This window comes from Macaca mulatta, chromosome 12, assembly GCF_049350105.2.
Source record: "Macaca mulatta isolate MMU2019108-1 chromosome 12, T2T-MMU8v2.0, whole genome shotgun sequence".
NCBI lineage: Eukaryota > Metazoa > Chordata > Mammalia > Primates > Cercopithecidae > Macaca > Macaca mulatta.
Window position 1 is genome coordinate 62,403,190 of NC_133417.1, and position 26,380 is coordinate 62,429,569.

At 35.4% G+C, this 26,380-nt stretch overlaps 1 protein-coding gene across 4 annotated transcripts in view; it reads right to left on the bottom strand.

The window, feature by feature from the left end:
* Positions 1 to 551: 551 nt before the first annotated feature.
* ACVR1C (activin A receptor type 1C) overlaps positions 552 to 26,380 on the bottom strand; it is a 99,083-nt gene continuing 73,254 nt past the window's right edge. For 2 of the 4 annotated variants that reach the window (XM_077956168.1, XM_077956169.1), the window contains 6 exons: positions 21,292 to 21,522; positions 17,924 to 18,091; positions 16,187 to 16,343; positions 14,594 to 14,718; positions 12,116 to 12,246; positions 8,920 to 9,543 (listed from right to left, as the gene is read on the bottom strand). In XM_077956168.1, coding sequence (XP_077812294.1) covers positions 8,998 to 9,543; positions 12,116 to 12,246; positions 14,594 to 14,718; positions 16,187 to 16,343; positions 17,924 to 18,091; positions 21,292 to 21,522 — 1,358 coding nt within the window. In that variant the 3' untranslated portion in view covers positions 8,920 to 8,997. 4 annotated transcript variants of the gene reach the window in all.

The following is a 26,380-nucleotide window of genomic DNA, read 5'->3' on the forward strand; positions in this document are numbered from 1 at the left end:
ATGGCATTCTTACAGAGACCTTTAACATTCCAGGAAGACCAAAGAGCAGGAGCAAAGCCCTGAGACAGACATGTGTTTGGCAAGTTCAGGGAACAGCATGAAGCCAGGGTCTGGAGAACAGTTGGGGATGAATGTGGGGATACTGGAAATGAAGGTAGAGCCGTTGTTTGGTTCCGTGTCCTGAAAAGGCTTGTAGACCACATGCTTGTGATTTTAAGTGTAATGGGAGCTATTTTAGGTTTGAGAGCAGGTCAACCCAGTAGTCATTTAGTAAATGTTTAAAAAGTGCAAAAAAACAGTTGCTTGGTAGAAAAAAAGAAACAAAATCTATTGTCCTAAGTGCCATGTAGAGAAATGGCTATTGAAGAAGTATCGCTTCCAGTTCTGAAATTCTGGAATTCTATAACTCCTTGGTTGAAAGGAACGAAGGAAGTAAAATTCCAGTGCCCATTGGAGCCAGCTTTTAAGTCTCCAACACCCTCTGCATACACTGCATACAAATAAAACACAATTTAAAAATAATCGAACATAATTATATAGAAACCAAACTACGACACATCTTCCTTTATTTAAAATAGAGTTCTATATGCTTCACAGAAACAAGTGCAAGTGCTTGATTTATTATCTTTCCCACTTTACAAAACAATACATTTTCAGAAAATGCATACATAAAAATATAACATTTAGGCAGATAATTATTTACATCTGAAGACAGATGAAAGTTACGCGATAATATTAAAAAGCTTTAAAATAAATACTTTTATGACTTGCTGTTGGTAAAGTTAAACATTTTGGTATAAAGGCTATCACTGAGTTTTTAATAAATTCTAAAACACTATTATTTCTAAATAAAATAAGTCTATACATTTACTATAAAATGCATATTTTCACAGACTAGAAATTAATGAAACATCTGAATATCATTCACTTCTCTTTGGAATTTGAAATTCTCTTCACCTTCGACATTTAAATTACAACTACTAAAATCCATCTACATATTTTCGATACAGTTTATTGCCCAATTCTTATTTTAAAACCTAATTTATTTTTTCATATTCCTTCCTTATATACATTCCTTTGGGCCTGTCGGCTGAAAGACAATCTTTTTACATACTTAAGAGTATCAGCTAGCTTACAAAAAGTCTTTACAACGGTGATTCTTTTCACAGTAGTTCAAGAGTTCAAGGCATGTTTTGCAATGTCAAACTGCAATGGTTTTGACATTTGTAATATGTTCTTAGGTATAAGAAGAGTCACGCTACCAAAAGAAAAGTATAATTAGTATTAGTACTTTGAAAGTCAATCCAAAATTCCTTTTTTGAGATCTGAATCTAATTTTCTGTTTTTAGGACATTTAAAAACCTGAAACACAGATCAAGTTTGAATAATCTTCTCCAGTCTAGAATTAGAAGAGTACATGAGCATGACACTAGTCATTGCAGAAATGAACTAGAATTTAATATTTTGGCTCAGATACTCTTATTTTGTATAAAGAGGAAAAAAAGGGCTGGGTCTTCAAAAATAGTTGCTATTATTTAGCCTATGGAAGAAATAGAAATATTAGTAAATTTCATTCTATGCTTGCATTTCCTAGACAAAATTTAGGCACACAATCCTCTCTTTACAGGCAAAGTCAGTAATTAGCTCCATGCATAGAATGAAAACTGTGTGTAAGATGTCAAAATTAGGGTCCATGTGCCTTGCTGCAGATTGTCTGGGTTGAAAAATTAAACCAACACGATAAACATACAATTTCTTTTCTCTCAGGAATGCCAGGATGAAAAGATAAAGTATTACTTCTTCTAAGTTCTATGTTCAATTTGCAGACGTCAAGAATTATTTTGGCTTTTAAATTCTCATTTTCTGAAGATGTATAAGCCAGACCATTCTTTAAACATATATAAGCCAATAAGATGCTTTTCTGTAAAATATAAAATTATGTCTGGGAGCCAATTGCAGTTGGATTTTAGCCCCCATCTGCCCCTCAGCTGGGAAGATTTGTATAGAGCACAACAGGCCCGACTGGATGTGATGGCAGTGGGTATAAGGGTAATCCCCTAAAGCACTCAGATTCTCAGTGGCCCTATTAAAATTCATATTAATGTAACCCACAGTAAACTCTTGCAGTTAAAACTGTTAGGTCTGGAGAGAAAAATTTCTTTTAGGATAACCTGGACCAATGATCAGGAAATACAGTCACATCTGAAAATATTGAAATCTAGGATGAAATAGAGCTCTTCTCTCAAATGTATTCATCTACAACTGAAAGAGAAAAGTATGCTGGCAGTTCTATTATTGTTAGGGGAATTTTAAAATAGAGATTGTTACCTAATTTTGCTGTAGTATTATATTCCAAACTAATAGCATAATGGCTTAGTTTTAAGAGATGTCAAAAGCAAAACAAAGCAATGGTATGGAACAGCAGAAATAAATTTAGCAACCACATTATGGGGCATATATTTCAAATTGTCTTTCCCAGTCACTATTTCTCAAGTGGGATTTAGCATTAAAGCAAAAGTAGACATTCTTTACATGTTAGCTAAAAGTTAGAATACAATTAACAGCTAGTCTTTTTAGGTTTTGGGGAAAAAAAATCATCTCTGCCATTAACAAATACTCTATAGTGCCAAATGAAGGATTACTGGAGAAGTTACGAGGTGAAACCTCTTACACATCAGTGGGGAACTTAAAATCTTGTTAAGAAGTTCATTGTGTAGCAGTTTGGACAGATTAAAAGATAACTAAAGAATTATAGGAATTATAGACTGACTTGGGATTGATGAGATCTGCCAAACATTTTTTAATGCACTAAAAGAAGATGAATGCCAAAGACAAACTAATGAGAAACTGACGGGGGAAAAAAAAAGAGAAAGAGAGAAAAGTCAGATAATATACCACTGGACATAGTCCCAAATTCAGCTATTAAATCACCTTTCACCCCCATTCCAAAGTACAAAGAGAAAGAACAATCCTTACAGAAAGGGTGGGGGATGTCAGGAAGCTTTTCTAATTATTACTGGCACTAAGAAATTCTATACTCTCTCTGTCCCTAAATTTTATCCATTAATTTTATCAGCACCCCAGTGGTTGCCTACTTAGCTTGACAACCATTCTACAACTCTCTCTTTGCCTAGTTTAGTTTTTCTCACTGACCCCACCCTGAGTGAGTAAATTATTTTAGTAGAAACACAAGAAGTGGGATTTTATCATCATCATTGAATGGCACATTACGTTAGTGTGCATTCAAGGTAGGTTTAGATGCATGCAAATTAATTTTTAATCAGTAAAAGTTGGGGATATGGCAAGGAACAGTGCTGGGTGTCACCACCTGGCTTTCATGAGAGTTCTGCTAATAACTAGTAGTCATTTAATCTCTGATCCTTGGTCTCATCATCGAAACAAAACTGGAATCAAGTTATATAATCTCTGAGAGTACTAAGGGATTCTCTTTCATTAGAAGGCTAAATTCCAGATGGTTAAGTTAAATAATAGTTATTTTTTAAATTAGAAACTAATGATAATGTTGAAAGATAGTGAGGGAATATTAAGAAAAAAAGTGAGAAAAATAATGAAATATAAAGCAAGGCTAGATGGAAAAATGAAAGTCAAATATCTATACATTTTCATTAAAATGTTTTGAAAAATGCCCATATTATAAAAATTCTACTTAATATTAATGTTTTTTAAAAACTTATATTCCAATTGACTTGTTATTTAGAAGCAGCTCTCAAGATAAAACAATTACTGTTTTCACTAAAATAGCAGAAAAACTCCATGTAGGTATTAGCACGCAGAGCTAGAACTAAGCATTGTCAAACAGAAATGGTATGTTTCACAAAAGATGCTTAAAATATCTTCGAAAACCACAATGGTGCCATTTTAAGATACTCATACTAAACATTCCTAAGTAGCTTGTAATAATGTGTTTGTGAATTTATTTAAAGGAATGATTATTGAAGACATCAACTGCCAGCTTTTATTCATTTAGTACTGTTATTTTCTTAATTTTCCAGTGGGAAACAAAATTTCTATATTTTAAATACATTTATTTAGCCAAATACACTCTCATACTTATTTCAATCAAAGACTATGCCCTAACAAGCAATTTTAAGTTGTTTACTCAAACTTTGTATAATGGCAAACATCAACTCCCTGTTTTCAGATGATTTGCTAAGCAGGTTCCTTGGTACTTTTGCGCAGACTCAAAGATAACCCTGAGTTTTCTCTGCCCCAATAAGTCACATGGTGGCAAAATTCCAGGAAAATAGAAGTAGTTTTGTTTTATTTTATTAATAATTCTACAATAGTAGCTGTAATAAAATAATAAATTACTGTGGAACTTCTAACCTAATGAATCTATTGTAGATTTTCATTTTTAAATAAAAGCTAATTTTAATTTTTTCAGATACTGCAACCAGGTTACTATTTTCATACAATCATGGAAATTTAAAATGCAAAGTTAATTGAAAGTATAAAGATGAAAAGCAAGTGCTATGCCTAAAATAGTGCACGACAGTCATGTTTCACTTAACTCTCAAGTCAGAACATAAATTAAGAATTCTAGATGTGACATGCCAAATATTTTAGACATAGAAGAAAGCATACAACAGAATCTGTACCAATTACAAACTTAAAGGCAAAATTTACAAGGCAACAAGTTCATGCTGAAATACTGACAACAAATAATGTTTCTCTTATTTTCAGAAAGTGATGCTGCATTTAAATCCCATCACCACTTTATACAGTACTAAAAATTCATAATAGCGTTTTCCCAAGTCTTGTATTATACCCCAAAGCCAAAATATCTGTAAGGAGTAAAGAACACTGATACTCTGAACCTAACCTAAGAAGAATTTTTTTTTTTTTTGCTTATAACAAAATTTAAATGAAATAAATATTACACAAAGGGACTCCATTAAAAACAATATAACATTTGACAGCATAAGTATATACAAGAAGCCTGCCTTATGCTCTATACTTCATCATCCTATTTTTGTAAGTGAGCATATTCTATATATAATCCTGTTAAGAGTAAAGGAAATATTATAACTTTTAACATTTTCCTCATCATTTTTGCTGCTCTATTCCCTTTCTTTAAAAATGTGTTTTGTAATTGAAATATAAGACTATTCAGCTAGGAGTCATAGTTAACCAACACAAGAACAAGAAAAATACCTCAAAATGTACTAACATACGGATTTCTTCAGAGTGAAAGTTGAACCAATAAAATATGAAATTATATTTAGACACCCTCAAATAAGCTACAAAACATAATGACAAGAAGAATGGAGATGTTAAAAAATCCTCTCTTAAAAATTCAATAAGCATATTTACCCAACATAAGTAAATAAAACAGGAAATATCATTCTTGTTTATTTGAGGCACGTACAACTATAGTAAATAAATAATTTCATTCTTATATATGCAGAACAACAATCTATGAGAAATTAGTAACAAGCATAAGCAAGATTACCCCTTTACATAGGCTCTTTTTAAAAAATCACTTCACATAGGCACTTTTAAAAACTGATGATATATTTAGATTGTCTGTAATATCCAAATAAAGCTACTTTCTAAATGCGTTGCAAATGAAAGCGATTTTCAGACCTATCCTAGAAACCCACTGTCATGCAGAACTCAAGACATCCCACTTCATATTTTATCTGTCAATTTATTTTCTTCCCCCACACACTCACATCCCTATTCACATTCCCAAATTAGACTTTAAAATCCCTGAGGGCAGGACCTATCTATCTTTGTATTCCCTCTTGTACCCGATATTGTGGCAAGCAAGATATGGGTACTCTATGATTATTTAATAAGTGGATGAGAGCATTAACAAGTATGGAAGTACACGCAAATTCCATAGCTGTCAGTGTTTTGCCTTCCTTATTTCAGCTCAGTAAAATGAAGATATATTCAGTAACATATTTTCATAGTGAAATGAAGCATAATCACTAAACTGTATTCTATGAGAAAATACAGAAGTATATCCTTCAGAACACTATTACCCAAGCTGTGCTTTGCTTTATAGAACAGTTAAATATGGGATAGTAAAAAGTTTCTCCTCCTCTTAATAAAAGGGTTCCACCACGATCAGGTAATCTGAGCAATCCAGTTTAAAAAAAAAATTCAAGTAGCATTTCTTTACTGGTATTAGTTTTGGTTTTTTTTTTTGTTTTGTTTTTTGTTTTTACTGTTATCAATAGCATTTATTTCATTCTTCAAAATACATTATATGCTAACATGTACTATCACTTTCTAAGCAATATCAAAGAACACTTTGGTCTTGGATCATCTCAGCAGAAGAAAGTTCTATGGAATGGAGTTTGACAAAAGATGTTTTAGGAGAATAAAAGACATCATGTTAAATTTCCTTTACCAAAATAGCATTATAGATTTGAAGGGCATATTTAACGTCCCATTAAATATTCATTACTCTGTGTCCACAGAAAGTAGAATGAAGGCGGAACTATCATGAGCATTCTTCTGTACTCACTCGCTCATTGTGAAAGGGTAGAGGAATATGTATTTGCTGTTTCTCATACCCTCTGTAGGGTTTGGTTGTTACACTTCATTGAAGAGTTTTCTTAATTCTTCTCAATATATTCTCAAAATATTTCCTTCTTTCCTCTTCCTCTTCTGTCTTTTCTTTCTAAGTGTATATGTACAAAGGAAATAGGGACCTCTGAATTGTATCTTAAAGATATTTTCAGACAATGAATATTTATGTTTGATTAATCTTTGGAAGTGTTCAGAAAACATTAATACTCATTAACGAATGGGATAACCATGATATTTCTATGAGAAAAAAATGTCAACAGATATGGTTCTGAGATTTCATGCAGGTCCATCATGATTCTGCAAAATAATATGCCTTCTGCATGACTAAACCACAAATATCATAATAAAAGATTGCATACGGAGAAAAGCACTATTCAAGGAAAAGTAGGAAGCTAGTTGACTCTACAGTGCTCATTATCACAAGATGTGGACCTAGTGCCAGTTCTGCCATTAGCTGTGTGACTTTGGGACATTTCTCAGCGTCTCAGGATATCAGGTATGTCTTTTGCAAAGGAAAGGAACAAGTTTAGTGGTTCAGCGACTGCTGCAGTAGTGGATTATGAAGGAGAACAGCAGAAGGGGAGACCAAGCACGTGGGACACCGATCTCACATCTTCCACTGAGCAGCTCCACTTTCACATGTTTGATATATTAAAATTTAGAGCAATATTTATTTTTAAAAAGTCCTGCTAACTTAAAAATGGGGAAACATAGATTGCATGACCTAAATTTCTATTTAAGATAGCATGGTCTAGTTTGCATGTTTAATTAATATGTTTTCGTCTCAGAAAAAAAAAAAAGTTTTAACATCTTTTCCTGTTCACTCATGTGCTCTTGGTTCAAGTAAAATAAAAACTTAATGACTATATCATTTTTATAGAGCTTATTTTATACTTTTGTAATATATTTCTTTCTTATTAAATAAAAAGATGAGTGGAGGTGTTGCTTTCAAAATAAAATTAAACATAACAGAGAGATTGGATGAAGTCAACTCCTGCCCATGCTTAACTTTAGAGTTATCTTTTCACGCGGCCTTATGGGCACTTAAATACTGTACTGTCTTATCTTTGAGGTAGAACAAAAAAAATGGCAAAAACATTCACATAAAGGGGAAAATGGAAAAGAAAGCTGTGAGAGATTTCTTTTTAACATAATTATCATCATTAGGCTTTGCAGTCTTCTTTGACACAAAGTTGAGATATAGTCTTCTTAATACGAAGAGCAGTTAGGCGGGCCGCTCCGTTGGCATACCAACACTCACGCATTATTCTCCCCATGACTCGGAGTGCCTTTAAGAGAGAAAAAAATATCAAAGACTTTAGCTACTCACGTAAAACAGAGCACAAAAGAAGTAAAGCCATAAACCCAGGAATTGATGCCAAGTTTCTTTATTTTTTTTTAAGAGATGGGGTCTTGCTATGTTCCCCAGGCTGGAGTGCAATGGCTATTCATAGGTGCAAGCATAGCACGCTACAGCCTCAAACTCTTGTGCTCAAGCGATACTCCTGCTTAATCTTCCAAGTAGCTGGGACACAGGCATGCACCACTGTATCTTCCATTGATGCTAACTAAGCTTTGATGAAGAAATAGTAAATGTAAAACAATATGAGAAGAAGATTAGGGTCAAACTCCTTCAAAAATTATATCAAAACTCAAATATTAACCTTGTAGAGACTAACTAAAAAATGTTTCAATCCACTGATTTCTGGGAATATGGGACATGAAAAACATCAAGGGATATGGGAAGGCTTGGAAATTCCCTGTATCTTGATGTTGGTGATGAGTACACAAATGTAGACATATGAAAAAAATTCATCAATCTGTATAAGATTTGTGAGTTTTACCAAATGTAAATTATACTACACAAGTATAAATATCAGAAATTCTGGACTTTAAAAACGAACTAGCAAAGAGATAAGATAAATACTAAGAGGGGAAAACAATGAAAATGCATGAAACCAGAGAAATAAAGGAAACTGCTGAAGCAAGTGGCTGCTGTAGGGGTATCTGCTACTCTCATGGTCTAGAACTTCAGAACTGGTGGATCGCATGTAATAGAGAGTACAGCCCACAGCACACAGAAAGTTTCAGATCAAGATGCCGGCCAGGCAGTGTCTCATGCCTGTAATTCCAGCACTTTGGTAGGCTGAGGTGAGAGAATTGCTTAAGCCCAGGAGTTCAAGACCAACCTGGGTAACACAGGGAGACCCTCTCTCTACAAAAAAATTTAAAAACTTAGCCAGGTGTGGTGGTCCCAGCTATGCAGGAGGCTGAGGTGAGAGGATTGCTTGGGCCCGGAAATTCAAGGCTGCAGTGCGCCATGATCACACCACTGCACTCTAGCCTGGGTGACAGTGCAAGACTCTGTCTCAAAAAAAAAAAAAGATGCTTAGAAAGCCCTCAATTTAAGGATGACTACTTCCCTGAAACCCTCTAAGGGAAGTTGCCTAAGTCTTGGCTCTTGGTGAAGAAAAAAACAATCAAGCCCATGCCTTTAAACATTGCAGTAAACCTCAGCTCATAATGAAAATTCACAAATACATAAGGAAAAAAGGTACCATAAGCAAGAGTCCGTTGTAAATAGTAGTTTTGGCCCATAAAAACATTAGATGCTAGAACTAAATGATATAAGTATATAAAATATGTTTTTAAAAGGAAAGAGAAATACAAAATATGAGTAAAAAATGACAATATTTTAAAATGTGAAAAAGTACCAATAAAACATCTTGATATCAAAAATATAACAATTGGCCAGGTGTGGTGGCTCACGCCTGTAATCCCAACACTTTGAGAGGCTGAGGCGGGTGGATCACCTGAAGTCATGAGTTCGAGACCAGTCTGGCCAATGTGGTGGCACGTGCCTGTAATGCCAGCTACTCCAGAGGCTGAGGGAGGAGAATCATTTGAACTCGGGAGGCGGAGGTAGCAGTAAGCTGAGATCATGCCACTGTACTCCAGCCTGGGCGACAGAGCAAGATTCTGTCTCAAAAAAATAAATAAATAAAGTAGAAAACTCAATGGATGAGTTAAATAGCAAATTAGACATATCTGAAGGCAGAATGAAAGAACTGAAAAATAAATCTTGAGAGATACATACCATAATGACACAAATACAGAAAATATGAGTTAATTTAAAAAGCAAATTATAATGAAGGGTCTAACATGCATCTAATGAGTTCTCCAAAACTGAGTAATAGAAACAATCAGAGAAAAAACTATTTGAAGAAATATGACTCCGAATTTTCCAGAACTGAGGAAAGTCACAAACCACTAGAATAAGATAGTCCAAATATTCCAAGCAAGATTAACCAAGAGATATCTATACTGAAGACATCATAGAGAAACTGCAGAATGCTGAAGACAGAAAAGTTCTTTAAAGTAGTCATAAAGAAAAGCTAAATTAACTAAAAATTTATTGATTGATTTTTGCTGACTTCTCAGTAGCAAACTGGAAAGTAGGTAATAGTGGGATAATAACTTTAAGGTGTTTAGAGAAAATAACTGTCAACCTAAATTTCTATGGTTAGACAAACTATTTGTTCAAGACTGAGGACAAAATAAAGACATTTTGGATATGACCAAACTGAAAAATCTTACAACCACTAGGCCTTCTCTAAAAAAACAAAATAAAATACTTTTAAAGGATTCATGTCAGGAAGTCAGAAAATGATTTGAGAGGTAAGCAGAAATGCTAAGCAAAGAAAATGGTAAACATGTGAATAAGTCTAAATAATGATGGCATAAAAAGAGGCCAATATCTATTATATGAGATTGACATAAAACAAGACAGAAACAAAGTACTGGACAAAAATTGCATATATCAGGAATGTACAAAATTGATCACACTAACATGACTATGTTGGGTCTATTCCAAGAATGTATATTTGGTTTAACACTGGAAAATCCATAAATGTAAGTCATTGCATTAAAAAACTAAAGCAGAATGCTATATCATCACCTCACAGATATAGCATATGCTTCCATTATATGGAATACTACACAGCAATGAAAATGGACAGATTATAGCTACACATATATAATGGAGAGTGAAAACATTTTGAAAATAATATCTACAGTAAGTTTCAATCACATAAGTTTCACAAATATGCAAAAGTAAACAACATATTGTTATTCTGGATATATGTATATATTCTGAAAAAATATACATAGAGTAAAATTCTAAAGCAAAGCAAGAAAATAGTAAAGAAATAATTGATTATAATACTAACCTCTCAGAGGGGTAAGGAATCTTCAAAGGTATTGAAAATGTTCTATTTTTCAAACCTGGTAGTGGATTCACTAGTTTTCATTCTATTATACTTTAAACATATATGTTTATATTGTTTCATGTACATAATTATTAGAAAATTTTAAATTTAATTTCAATTGTATTATAAATGCTTCAAAATTTGCTTCTCAAGTATGTAGGTAAGATATCTACACAAAATATAAAAATAACAAAACACAAATCTTGTGTTTTAAATTAGAAATTAGAAAAAGGGTTGAGAAACATGATTAAATTAGAAAAGGGTTGAGAAACATGAAGGAACAGAAAAATGAGACAAAAAGGCAACTATAGAAAATGTTCCCTAAAACAAAACCAGACTAAAAGACATCACCTAAAAAAGACCTCATTCATTACATTAAAATATGGCAAAAAATAGACAGCAATAACTGAAATGAGAGACATTAAAGTATCAGAATGGTTCTGAAACTAGTTAGATGGTTTAGACTCTTTTTCCCACCTTCTACTCTTTTTCCTTGTAAGAGCTAGAAAAAAATCTCTATCTTCACATAAGGCATAACAAGTATTGCAATAACCATTTACTGTTTGTCTAGTACATTACAGTTAAGTACTGGTTTGCTGGAGATGATGAGATAAATAACAATGGTCTCTGATGTGAGGGAGCTTTTCTAATGAGAGAATAAGTTCAAACTTCAGCAGGTTAGAGATGAGGTATAACTTATTGAATATAAAGATGATTGGATTGTAATATTCTGTGTGGCAGAGACATTAACTGCCCACTGAGTCTACCTGTGTTCCCTGCAGTTCCTAGCACCACTGCAGTTTGGGGGGACCATGTGACAAATTCTGGTAGGAGCCATGAGTGGAAGAGATGTGTGTCACCTGATGCCAAAGCATTAAAGAGCCAGTGTGTGATCCTCTAGCTCCTCTCTTCACCTGACCTAGAGATCTGGAAACTACGTGTCCAAGGATCAAAATCAGAGTGATTACTGAGTCACTGCAGTGAGAACAGGTGCCATGGGGAGTTGTCTAACCTGCAGAGCAGTTTCTGTAAGCAAGAAATAAAGTGAAAAGTCACTGAGATTTCAAGATTTGTTACTATCACATAACCTGGCATTATGCATGCATAGCACTAAAGGGAAAAAAAAACTCTTCTGAAGACTTATAAAAAGACATATGTCTACATATATGGAATGAATTGGATGCTTACATTAAAAAGGAAAAGCTATACGGTCTCTGAAAATTCTCCCTGGTACTCACCTCAAAAATATAATAAGAAAAATATAGATAAAAACATAGCCTTACTTCACAACTTTGCCACTGGTTTGGGATACTTGGTCGAAACTTCTGGTCACAAACAACCTTTCTCATTTCCTCTATCGAGGGATCTGAAGGCACCATGTCATAATAAGGCAATTGGTACTCCTCAACAATTCCTGTAAGAAATTTGCGTAATAAATTTCTATGTGCAAATAACAAACAAAGATGTCTATTTCAAATAATACCAATTAAGTTTTCTAGGCACAAGTGACACCCCAGGGCACTGGAAAGCCAAGTTTATTAAAATAATGTGTCACTATAAAATCAAGGATATAAATTTAAATCACCCAGTTGAATAAAGTTATAAAATGTTATAAATTTTTTCATAACTGTAAAATGTATACAAGATTATATAAAATTATAATATATAAAACATAATTTTATAATTATATAATATGTAAAATTTCTATTTTATAATTATATAAAATAAATTTTATATTTTTCTATTATTAAAATTATGTAAATTTTTATTCAATTAAAATGCCATTATACAATTTAAAAGTAATGCCTTTCTTTTGATTATGAAATTTGTAGCACAGCTTCATTGCTTTGTGAATGAAGTGCATATATTTTCTCATCAGATAACTTTTCCAAAACAAAACAGCTTTCTCTCTTTGAAAACTTTTAGGCAATCTTTTTAACGTTGGGTTTCTTACATTTAGACTTCAGAACTACTGAACCTGAGAACGTTCTGGAGAAGAAGCCAAAGGTAGTTGAAGATAGACCGTTCAACATGAAGGTTAATATTTAAAGAGTCTCAAAGACAAAGACAAAGATGACCTTAATTATTAGAATACTACTTAAATTCCAAGAAATCCCTTATAAAATCTTTTAAATTAACTGCAGTGCTTTTAAGTTAAAATATGTGAGACATGCTATAATACTAGACAACTAACTATAATTCACGTCTGCTAAATTACTATTTTTACAGTTGAAGAAAAGGTAAGGACAAAATCTAAAAGCAACTCTAGACTAATATCAATATGAAATTTTTACAAAAAATTATTAACATGTTTGAAATCTTGCTATTTGCCATGAATTGCCCTAATGCCTTTACAGGTTTTAACTAATCAGTCCTCAAAACTACTGACTAAACAAGGTACAGTATTATTTGTTTTATAGACGAGGAAACTGAGGCACAGAATGTTATGAATTTGTTCAGAGACATAGAGCTACTAAGTGGCAAATCTGTAATTCAAACACTAGTGTCCACTAGGGTTTTATAATGTTTTATAATATCATCTATGAATAAAAGAGAAAAAGTATATATGTTTGCTCATTCAGACATAGTTTTAACCTTAGAAGCTTTTCATAAAATCTGCAAGGTTTTTTTAAAAATGAGATTAATGTAATGCAAAATGACATCAATACAAAGTGCAAAAATATGACAATAGTTTAATAATGACAGCTCTTTAATCGAATGTTTACTGTGAACAGGCTCTGTACTAAAAGCTTCACATGAACTAATTCATTAAATCCTTAAAGCCCAAGGGATCAGTTTTTGTATTATCTTCATTTTACAGATGAGGAAATTACTACTAAGTAACTTGCCTGAAGTCGGACATTCAAGGAATTGCTAAACCATTGCTTAGTCCTAAGTCTGTCTCACTTGAAAGTGGAAACTCTAAACCATTTTCTACCAGCATTTAACTTTTTCTCTACTGATGCAACAATTTCATCAGACGTATTTACAGGGCTTCCCCCTCCCTAATTCTTTCTCTCATTATTAAGCACCTTTTTTTTTTTTTTTTTTTTTGAGATAGAGTTTTGCTCTTGTCGCCCAGGCTGGAGTGCAATGGCGCGATCTCAGCTCATGAGCCCCCACGCCTGGCTAATTTTGTATTTTCAGTAGAGATGGGGTTTCTCCACGTTGATCAGGTTGGTCTCAAACTCCTGACCTCAGTGATCCACCCGCCTTGGCCTCCCAAAGTGTTGGGATTACAGGCATGAGTCACCACGCCCAGGTGCATTATTAAGTTCTAAACTGCTGGGAGCAAGAAAGGTAGGAAGTTTGTCTTTGTCCGCCTCTTCCCACACCTTTATCCAACCCCACAACATTTATCCTATCACAGGGAAGAAAAAAAAAACAAGAAAAGCTTAAGAAACGGAACCCTTCAAGTCCTGTTGCCTCTGCAAATCATTTAACTTCTTTGGGATATAAGTTAGGAATACCAGCTTATGGCTTACAAACTCAAATAATTTTCAAGTACTTCATAAAGTGTCATATGGAAATAAAAATTATCAGGAGAACTGTCACCCCACTAAGCAGTAATCACAATATAAAATCTCCATTACATGCAAGATATCCCACTTTTGCCACTGGAAATATATCACCAAAAGGTATTCTCTTAAATACTAAAAAACTGATTCAATATAGTGCTTGGGGAAAAAAGATAGAATATCACATCTTGTATTCAGAGTATCAAGGAAAGGCAAACACAAAGGATATTTCCAAAATTTTACCTCCGACCGAACACCTCCGGGCTATTTCCCAGTAAACCAGACCAACAGAATAGATGTCCGCTCGTTTGAAGGACTCAAAGATACTCACATTCATTGTATCATCAAGCATTTCAGGAGCCATATACCTTCAAAAACATGCACACTTCAGATTCTGTGTATGACTTTATAGCACTCCAGTAAAACAATCTTAATAAATTAGGATAGCTTATGCCATTTTAAAAGGCAGATTTGAGGCATGAATAAAATTAAAAGAATACATTATTGACTCAACCATCAAGTGTGCTCAGCAGCACTCCACCCATACTTTCTCTCAGTGAACAATTTTATTATACAAAAAATATAGCCATGTTTGAACAAGAGTCAGTGTAAGAAATCTACAGTCCATGGACCTGACCGAGCCTCACTGTACTAGGGAGATTTTGGAGATTTCCCAGAATACTGAAGTGAGGATGCAACACCCTCCCAAGTTCTTGCAAGGGTGTTAGATCCTCTGAAGGAATCCAGCATCCAAGGCTTCCCTGAAGGTTCCTGATGTGGGGATAATCAGACGGGTGAGCTAAGGCTTTTCTTGCACAGGGAAAAGAAGTCCCTTAGGGCTACCTAGTGTGAATAAACTGCCCGGAAGTGCTCCTGGGGTTTCATTAAAGTCTCCCAGTGAATCATGAGAGGCATTCACAGGCACTGTCCTAGGAATCTCAAATATGGCTTGAAGGCCAGCTATAGCAGCTTAGAATTTCTGTACTCTCAAGGGCCTTTAACAACTCCAAAAAAATATTTTGGTTGTTTCTAATTTCAAGGTCAAGAACTCTGGAATTTTGCCAAAGTAATATAGAGCCTGAAATTCAAGTAAAAAGAATTGGAAGTAGGCTGGCCATATGGCCAAAGGCTGGCTATAACAAGAAAAACACCAGAAATCCCATTCCTAATGGGCCTGACCTGACACATGTGTGGTATATGTTGTTACTTCACACTCATTCTTAATCTTCAGATTCTGTTCCTTGAAAATGGGAACTGTATCCAAACTCATATTATCTTAATACATATCAATTTGGGAGACTTAATGATAAGTAAAAGTATAGGTAATACATAAATTGTGATTTAAAGAATAAGGCAATATAGTAGCACATAAGTGTATTCAGCATATAGAGTCCCTACCTATCTATTTCAACATATTGATTCTGTGTCTGTTGTGTAGAACCTGAATAGGTAGAACTAGTCCTGAGTTTCAGTTCATTTATGGGATATAAAGGCTTTGGAGGAGCTACATACTGCTGACGTTTTTTTTCTTATCTGTAGGAAAATGCATTCTCAGAAGATGGCACACTAAAAATAATACATCACTATCTCTTCCGCCGTTTCTCTCCACTGGACTCTGTAGCTAAATGGCTGCAATCCATGTGGCCCAAAATGCCAGCTCTCCTTGCTTTATAACCATTATGCCCACTAACTTCTCAGTGATCCAGAGAAGACTTCCGGATTTCTTGGGCCCAGTGGTTTCCCATTTGGACCTGAGCCTCCTCCACACACATGAGGACATTCATGCTTATTGGGCACTCTCACATCTTACTATGCTACCCAAGTCAGTCATCTTACCTCTTCGTTCCCACTTTAGGATTCTGAGGTATGTCGATAGTGTTCAGTATTGAATCATGCTTCACAGCCAACCCTAAGTCCGCTATGGCACAAGTTTCACATTTTTTCACTAAGATATTCTTTGATTTTATGTCTCGATGAGCAATAGCAGGTTTACCTATGAAGCATAAGAAGAACATATTCATTTTTTCTTTACCGAAGACTGTTCAAGAGAAATCATCCTGAAGACTTAGCTCTAAATGAGCTAATTCAAAAAGAGTGTTCTTCAAAGCTCCTGTCACTATCTAAATTATCTTGTTTATTTATGTACCTGCTGAATCATCTGTCTCTCCCAAGTAAACTGTAAACTGAATAAGGACAGTTACTATTTTGTTCAACAACATTCCTCTATTGCTTAGAGCACTAGATGACTAGATCAATAATAAACATTTTTTAATAGATGAAGAAAGAATTAGTACTGCTATGTTCTCATAAGAGCATAGCAAATATTGTTTTACAAAATAAGTCTGAAAACTTCTATTACCCCACACCAGCAGTTCTCAGTTGTGGCCAAAAGATCCCCAAGGTCCTTGCAACTCTTTTCTAACTATGCATCTGTGTGACACCACCTTTTCTTCACATATTTCAACTAAAACAACATATGAGAACAGACGGAATGAAGAACAGGTATGAAAATCCAGACATTAAAACAGACATTAAAGGGATTTGCAACAATGTAAAACAAAACCAATATTTTCACTTGATCAGTTTTTGTATTAGAAAAAAATGTTGTTATATTTAAAATGTTATTTATGTTAACATTTAATTGGTTATTATTTTAAGCAAATTAATAAGTACTTTTAAATTCCTCAATTTTAATTTCTAATATTGTAAACAGTAACAGATACAAGTTACATACACAAAAACCTTTGTAGTCCTCAATAATTTTAAGAGTGTAAAGAGATCATGAGTTCAAATGTGAGAACCACTGCCCTGTCTAGACTAATTGACTCTCTAGAGTCAACCTCTTAATAAATAGAAATGGCAGTAGGTACTATTTGGCTTCAAGTACATGATCTACAAATTTTTTTTTTCCAAAATCACGTTATACTTTCCAATTACTTTTTTAATTATCAAAAGTAAACATTTACATTATTTGTATTCTGTGAATATAGGACATTTGCCACTAAAGCAAGATCTCTGGGTACATATGCTAAATGGCAAAGATAGAACCACTAGGAATAATTTTTTAAAAATATTATTATGGATAAGATACAAAATAGTGAGTATATTGATGAGAGTTGGCTATATCATGACAACACCTTTAGCTTTAAAAATTACCTTTACTGTTTCTTTACTTTTTTTTTTTTTTTTTTTTTTTTTGAGATAGGGTTTCGCTCTGTCACCCAAACCAGAGTGCAGTGGTGCAATCGTAACTCACTGCAGCCTGGAGGTGATCCTCCCACCTCAGCCTCCCAAGTGGCTGGAACTAAAGGCACACGCCACCACAACCGAACTTTTTTTTTTTTTTTTTTTTTTGGTAAAGATGGAGATCTCACTATGTTGCCCAGGCTGGTCTCAAATTCCTGGCCTCAAGTGATCCTCTCACGTAGACTACCAAAATGCTGGGATTATGGGTGTAAGCCACCGTGCCCAGCCTAAAGAAATAATAATTAATTATTTCTAATAAATTAAAATATAACTAAGTACTTCTATCCTCATATTCAAAGTGGAAAAAAATGAAAAGGAAATACATACCTTGTGTCCCAACAATCTCCATATGAAGGTGTGCCAGACCACTAGCAATTGAGAGCGCCAGCTTGATCATTCCAGCCACCGTCACTATATTTCTATTCAAATAGTCATATAAGGAGCCCTGTTCATGATATTCAGATACCAGCCAAAGTTGAGTCCAGGTTCCATTATCTAACATGAAAATATAATTTTGTTGTTGTAAATACATATTGAGAAAGAAGCCAAAAGCTTTTGACAAATATCAGTGTTTAATCAGTGTTTAATCTGTATTGTTAACAAAGCAAAGTTAATTGCTTCAGTGGTAATGCTTACAGTCCAAGTTAGTAAAGAAAAAATTATCAATGAATTCCTGAAGATACTGATATGTTGGAACCATAAAAATAGAAAGTTGTGAGGTTGTGATTGATTCTAACAACTGAATAACTCCTTTCTCATTTCCTCTCTATCAATACCTGCTAGCAATAGTAACCACATTATAGGAGAAATCACTGAGAGATGCATTTAGGCTCAGTGTTGTGTTATAAATTACTCTGAGCTTTTAAGAAAAATTGTACCAATAAAGATCAGAAATATAACAAATGTATGCAAAGTATTATTTCTATCATAAAAGCTCTAACATTCTAAAAATGTTGATGTTATTCACCTTTCAAAATATAAAGTTGATGATTTTCCCCAAAAGCTTATAGTAAGAGCCAAACACAATTACTAGACATTTTCAAATAATTTACCTCATTTAGCCAACACCTAATCCAGCTTATAAAAGACGTGTAGAAAAGCAATCACCCTAAAACTTTTCTACATATTAGTAGAGTGAGCTTTAGTTTTTGAAATAAAATGTCTACAGTAACCCTGGGTGGTCCTGACCAGTTCTAACACTCAGGGAAAGGATCTATAATGAACATTTGCTAAGGACCTATCTGGCCAAATGCTTTATGTATAACAGCTCTTTGTTATCCAAATATTTAATTTCCAAATCTGGGTAGTGATAAAAATTTCCTACGAATTTAAAAGTCAACATAACATGGTAAAGCTCATTAACATACAACATATAAAAATAATCCTTACTCACACCTCTCTCCCTGATTGACACCAGTGGCTATCTTGTCCTCTAACATCAATGCTTTTGTCAGACAGTTGACTAAAGAGTGAAACTGTAAATGTTGCAAAAGGTAAAGGAATTAAAAAATCAAAGTGAAGTTAGAGATCATTTGGAATCATGCAAAAAGCCACTGACAAGTTAGGAGATGATAGAGGTAGACCAGTTAAACTCAAGAAGAGAAAACCAAGGATAATATCTCTAGTGCATATTATTATTTTATTTTTATGTATTCATTTTTTGAGACAGAATGTCACTCTGTCGCTCAGCTGGAGTGCAGTGGTGCAATCTCGGCTCACTGCAACCTCTGCCTCCTGGGTTCAAGCAATTCTTCTGCCCCGGCCTCCTGAGTAGCTGGGATTACAGGCATCTGCCACCAAGCCCATCTAATTTTTTTTTTTTTTTTTTTTGGTATTTTTAGTAGAAACGAGATTTCACCATGTTGGCCAGGCTAATCTTGGACTCCTGACCTCAGGTGATCCGCCCCCCTTGGCCTCCCAAAGTGATGGGATTACAGGTGTGAGCCACCATGCCTGGCCAATGCATATTATTTTATAATCCAATAAATATCATGATTAAACTAGCCCATAAAGATGATCCATGTACAGCCATAACTGCTTTGACAGCGTTGCTGCTTAATCCAACCAGCAGGCAGTTCAGCTCAAGATTAGGAGGGAAAAGAAAACATTCTTAACAGCTAAATGAGAAATGTTTCCTCAATGATCTGGATACAGTTTCAAAGTATATGTAGTTACAAATCTGGAAAGAACTTTTTTTGTTAGCCGTCTTGCCTTTACCCCGTTTCTCCTTAGCAAATCAGAAATGGCAAATCATCAACAAACATAATTATGGCCAAAATGTATGCTAAATGCTAAGCCTCTCTTTTTCCATCCAAGTAATAATGAATACTTTTATGATTAAGTTTATATTACATAAAATTGACTATAGGTTCTGAATTTTCACAGGCAATGGTGGATCCTTGACATTCATAGATAATTTGTCTTAACCCTTTTTTAGACTGGGGTTACAACCTCGACTCTACCAAAGTTCTTCCTGAGTATTACTAACCAGAGTTAAGGTTTAAAAGCCGACTGAATCAAGTTTTCCTCACTTTTGTTACCTATTGGGGCACTAATGAACAGTTAAATAACAATTGCGTAAAAAAGAAGAGTAAAAGCATAGATAATCAATGAATTTTATATCCAATCTGTGATTATATAAGCGTAGGTATTTTAAATATCAGAAAGCTGATGCTCTGACTTGCTCCATGAAACTCAAAAAATAACAAACACTACATGGCACCGTTAATGGTGGTCTCAAGACACAAATTGTGCACAAAGTAACGTTCACAGAAAAGTTCACTAAAAGTGTCTTGCTTGCCACCATTCCAATACAATCAAAAGAGAATATTTTCAGAAATTTTGAGTCTTGAAGATGAAGGCTGTTATACGGATGAAAAATACAGCCCTAACAAAGTTGAGCATTCAGCTAGTATTAATTGGTATGTCTGTATTGGTTATTAAAATATTGAAATATTTCTGTCCTGGTTGGTAAACAGCTGCTATTCAAAACTCCTGGGCTGGGCGCAGTGGCTCAAGCCTGCAAATCCAGCACTTTGGGAGGCCGAGGAGGGCGGATAACGAGGTCAGGAGTTCAAGACCAGACTGGCCAACATAGTGAAAACCCTGTCTCCACTAAAAATACAAAAATTAGCCAGGTGTGGTGGCAGGTGCCTGTAGTTCCAGCTACTTGGGACTACTTGGGAGGCTGAGGCAGGAGAATCACTTGAACCCAGGAGGCGGAGGTTCCAGTGAGGTGAGATCGTGCCACTGCACTCCAGCCTGGGCAACATAGCGAGACTCTGTCTCAAAAAAACAAAACAAAAACTCCCAATGATACTCCTTTGCCCTAGACATCCAGATGCCTCCATATCTCTTCATGACCAAGCAGCATCTAATGGGATAAAACCTAGCACGGCAGAGTTCTCCAGGATTCTGCTCCAGTTGAGGCTTCTGTTCTGATTAGTTGGTTCCTGCACCAAACAAGTCAGCAAACATTTTAAGCACCACCCTGGCTATCTGGACATCATGATTTCCTATCACTCATTTGCTCTGCTTCATTGTATGGTTATGTACATTTATCTGTGGGAAGGAGGAAAGGATTTTATACAAATTAGACTTTCATATAGACTTTATTAAAACAAAGAGATGAATTTAATTTCTTATCTGATACTAGACATTTTTTCACTTGTTGAACACAATTAGATTGGAAATACCTTTGTTGTCAGCAGCAATGAAACCAAGGATGTTTTCATGTCGCAGCATGACCGTCTGGTAAATTTCTGCCTCACGAAACCAAGATCTTTCATCTCTGGAGGAGAATATTTTCACAGCCACATCTTCCCCACACCATCTTCCATGCCACACCTCACCAAATCTACCTTTTCCTACTATTTCCTGAAGCACAATCGTCCTTGCAATTGTCCTTTGAACCAACAGAGGTAGACCTAACCAAAGAAAAGATGGAATTGATGATTAAACACAAATGCCAGAAAAGAACTCTCATAATAATCGCTGTTTTCAGATTTTAAAAAAGCAAATATTTAAGTGCTTTAATAATTTTGTCTATTTTGAAGGAATAAGTACCATTGTAGCAAACTTATTTAATGTCAAAGCATGCTGAAAAAAATACTTCAAATTATGAATATGAATTTGTCTTCTCGTATTCAAAGTAAAAATTTTTTGAACATAGCCTGCTGCTGCAGATATCTGATTTCCAAGAATTGCTGGAAATCTCCTTCATTTGCCCATCAAAGCCAGTCAGGTTACTAAGTACACAAGAGTAAAAGCAAAAAAAAAAAAAGAAAAAAAATGTGTTAGCCTCTAAAATAAAATGTATGGTTCCTGGTACAACTGGAAGTACAAAATAATTATTTGTGAGTTTTTTCAAAACCAAGCTGAAATTGGAAAGTGAAGAATCAAATGCAATGATGATGTGAGACAATTATATTACACTAAAAGCAAGATACAGTCAAATAAGATATCAAATAAATATTTTCTGCGGAACAAAAAAAAATTTTCAAAGAAAATATATCCTGAATGCATGTATGATGCTTCTATTCTTTGAACTACTAACTCCACCTCTAGAATTCTGTCGCAAATACCTAATGCAAAATGTAGAAAAATTTATGTCAAGATGTTTAATATCTTATTATTATTTATAGGAAAAAAATAAGTAAAAGTGTCAGGTAATGGAATAATTGTGAAATAAAGTGCAGAGATTCAGAGCACAGGTGGGTTCAAATTTCAGCTCTGCCACCTGATAATCACGCACAAGTTATTTCACCTGTCTGTGCTTCAGCTTCTTCATCTGAAAAACTGGGGATAATCAACATTACCCATCCCATAGAGATGATTTGAGAATTAATAAGCATGTTCAGCACCTAGCACAGTATCTGGCCTATTACATGCTCAATAATGGTTAACATTATGTTAATCTTAGGATGGCTTACTCAGAGCCAATAATAATGATGATGCTTATGAAGAGATATTTAATAACATAAAAAAAATTTGCTATAATATTAAATAAAAACAGCATAGTACATTTTATTCTTATAAATATAAGTGTACCTAGCTATTCAAAATATGCACAGAAAATAAGACTCAAGAGGAAATATACTAAATGTTAGGATGGTTATTTCTCTTGGTGAAACTGGGGTGAGTTATGATAGTCTTCTTTGTAATTTTCCACATTTTCTTTATTTCCACAATAGATATTTATTACTCTAAAATCAAAGGAAAAAATAGTTAAAGAGGTCACAGTCTACATGTATTCTGAAAAGTCACATTCAGTTACTGTTTTTGTACTCAGCTAGGGAGCCCTCATAGCAATGACCCTGTCTTGCGAGGGCTTTGGTCCCTGCACCTAAAACGGGTCACTGTTCGTTCACATGTTCTCATATGAACATATAAGCACAGGCTAAATAAGCACAGACTACAAATCTGTTGTTACAGATCTCAACAATTAGTCACAAAACCCTACAGGCAGAAAGTTTTTTTGAAATCATCTGGTTCAACCCTATCATTTTAGAGATGGCAAAACTGAGGTCCCTCGATAATCAAAGTCTTTCCCAGGATTATGCTGCTAGTGAGAGGCAGACCTAGAATTAAAACAGGGATCTTCAGTGCAAACTCTTCCTCTCTAGAAGCAAACTATAAGGACTGTTTTTGTTTTTTGAGATGCAGTCTTGCTCTGTCAGGCTGGAGTGCAGCAGCATGATCTCAGCTCACTACTATCTCCACCTCCCAGGTTCAAGCAATTCTCCCACATCAGCCTCCTGAGTAGCTGGGATTACAGGTGTGCACCACTATGCCTGGCTAATTTTTGTATTTTTAGTACAGAAGAAGTTTCATCATATTGGCCAGGCTGGTCTCAAACTCCTGACCTCAAGTGATCCACCTACCTCGGCCTCCCAAAGTGTGGGGATTACAGGCGTGAGCCACCGCGCCCGGCCTGGACTGTTTTTGCAGGCAACAATCAATTTTACTACTTGACCACACACTAAGAGTTGTACTAACAATTATTAGGTCAAATCTCAATCTCAGTCTCTCCCTTCCTCCTGCTACCCTATAGTCTTATCTGCATACACACACACATTCACAGAAACATCGCTACCAACAACCAGCACTACCCAAAACACAACAAATGGATAGAGAGCTAGATAAGCTTATGCTTTCAAACAGAAAATTAATCAAGTAAATAATCAGTGGTGCAGATCAGGAACAAAGTAAGACAACAACATATAAAGTACTCAAGACAGCAATTAAATTGAGACATTAAAACTCAATAAAACTTGCTTTGGTATCTTTCAAAGCAATCACCAAAATGAATCTAATTCTTCTGGTATGCACCTAGACATTTGATTTGAAGATACATGGATTTTTGCTTCTCCCTGTAGGTTCATTTCAATCTTTTAAGCAGGGGTTGTGGGTTAGCTTTCAATAATGTCACCATCAGTCAGAATTGTTACACTACAAGGGAAAAGCAGCAGCCTATCCAGTTTCTTGGAAGCCATCTGAGACACCATCCATCCTCATCAGTCCATTTTCCCCTCTTGCAGGCATTATATATGTCTTTGAAATTTGTCCCTGACCAGGTCAAGAATAAGCTTCCCAGTTTTTGTTCCTCAGCATCCGACAAAACTGTCTCACATGTAAAGTTATTGGCCAATTAAGAAAAGCAGAGGGAAGCAGACTCCCCCTTCCTCCAATCCCCTCCCTACGGGTGAGTTTTTAGGACTGAGGTCTCACTGCGGATACACCCATTCTCTGATCATGATAGGCAGGGAGGCCTTCTGTTACTTTCAGCTGCTGGTCACTGCCAAACATATGCAACTGGCTTTGGGGGAAAAAAATGCCTAACGCTCTTTCAGATCGGTATTTAAAGAAATCATCCATGCTTGGGTACATTTACTACTTTTTATTTTTTTTAAACGAGAGATCTTAGAATAATCTGAAAAGGAGAGAGTCCAGAATCAGTAATTCCAGATTTAGGTTTAAACATGCAAAAAACACCAGAAAATGTAATATTAATTTTTGATTTATGCCCAAGTCCATTACTACTTTCTCAAACTAAATCCCAATATCTAGTATTAAAATCTGAATTACTTTCATTTGAAAGGAAAATCTTTGGTTATCTTAAATGTTTTTAAGGAATAGCTCCAAAATACCTAACATCTTCAGATAAATTAAAATGTTTTTGGGGATGGGGATTAAGCAGAGAGTTATGTAACCTCTTGAACCTTATAAAGAAATCATGCAAGGTTTCAAGAAACTTGCCATAAATCAGAGGTCTTTGTGCCTAGAATGTTGTCAATATTCAAGAAATCAAGGCACAGTGGGCCTCAAAGTGTCAGAGTCAAATAAGGAAAGAGTATTGAATATCAAGTTTTAATTTTAAAGAAAAATCTGTCTGATGCATTGGCTCACACCTGTAATCCCAGCACTTTGGGTGACCGAGGCAGGCAGATCACTTGAGTTCAGGAGTTTGAGATGAGCCTGGACAACATGGTGAAACCCCATCTCTACTAAAAATGCAAAAATTAGCCAGGTGTAGTGGGGCACACCTATAATCCTAGCTACTTGGGAGGCTGAGGTAAGAGAATCACTGGAACCCAGGAGGGAGACGTAGCAGTGAGCCAAGATAGCACCACTGCACTCCAGCCTGGGTAACAGGGTGAGAATCTGGAAAAGAAAAGAGGAGAGGAGAGGGGAGGAGAGGAGAGGAGAGGAGAGGAGAGGAGAGGAGAGGAGAGGAGAGGAGAGGAGAGGAGAGGGGAGGGGAGGGGAGGGGAGGGGAGGGGAGGGGAGGGGAGGGGAGAGGGAAGGAAGGAAGGGAGGGGAGAGGGAAGGAAGGAAGGAAGGAAGGAAGGAAGGAAGGAAGGAAGGAAGGAAGGAAGGAAGGAAGGAAGGAAGGAAGGGAGGGAGGGAAGAAGGAAGGAAAGAAAGAGGGGAGAGAGAGAGAGAGAAGGAAGGAAGGGAGGGAGGGAGGGAAGAAGGAAGGAAAGAAAGAGGGGAGAGAGAGAGAGAGAAGGGAGGGAGGGAGGGAGGGAGGAAGGAAGGAAGGAAGGAAGGAAGGAAGGAAGGAAGGAACATGCCAGTCTTCTAGCCAATAATTTAATTTAATTTAATTTCCGGTTTTTAAAACTTTGCAGTTTGGGAGTTTTCTTACCAGTATTCTTCCCTTGAAAGATGCTACCTAATGTGTACAGTGATGGTGTAAACATTTAGACTTTGTCAGTGGGGGGCCAGGTGATTTTGCCCCAGAAGGAGCAAAGTCTCTGGGTTCGATTATGTTTTCTTTTCTGATGAATACAAAGCTGCTTCACGCTAAATATGGATGCACATAGAGATGTTATCACCCCTCTGTCCCCTACCTCTGTTAATTGTGTCTGCGTGGATTTTCCTGAAAGCCATTGGCAAGGGAGTTCTTCAAAATGTTGGGCTACAATCTTAATGATCCTTCCAAAACAAGAAGAGATGCAGGGGCCTCTGAAGTGGTTCACCTAGGGTTACTCTTGTTCCTATTTCCGTAAACCATGAGCTAGCAAGATTTCTGGATATATATATATATAGAATCCCCTACCATTTTATGGAGTTTGTTACTCTGGAAAAATTGTCTTCCCACTAACCCCAACCTCCTGGAAAAAAAACAAAAAAAAAAAAAAAAAAAAACAAAAACAAAAAAACTTCAAATGCTTTGTGTTGTGAGAGAGGCTCATTTAGGCTATAATACAGCCTGGTACTTTGAATGCTTTACCTGGGGTTCTGGAGTTCCATTAAAGAGGAAGAGAGTTATTAATATAC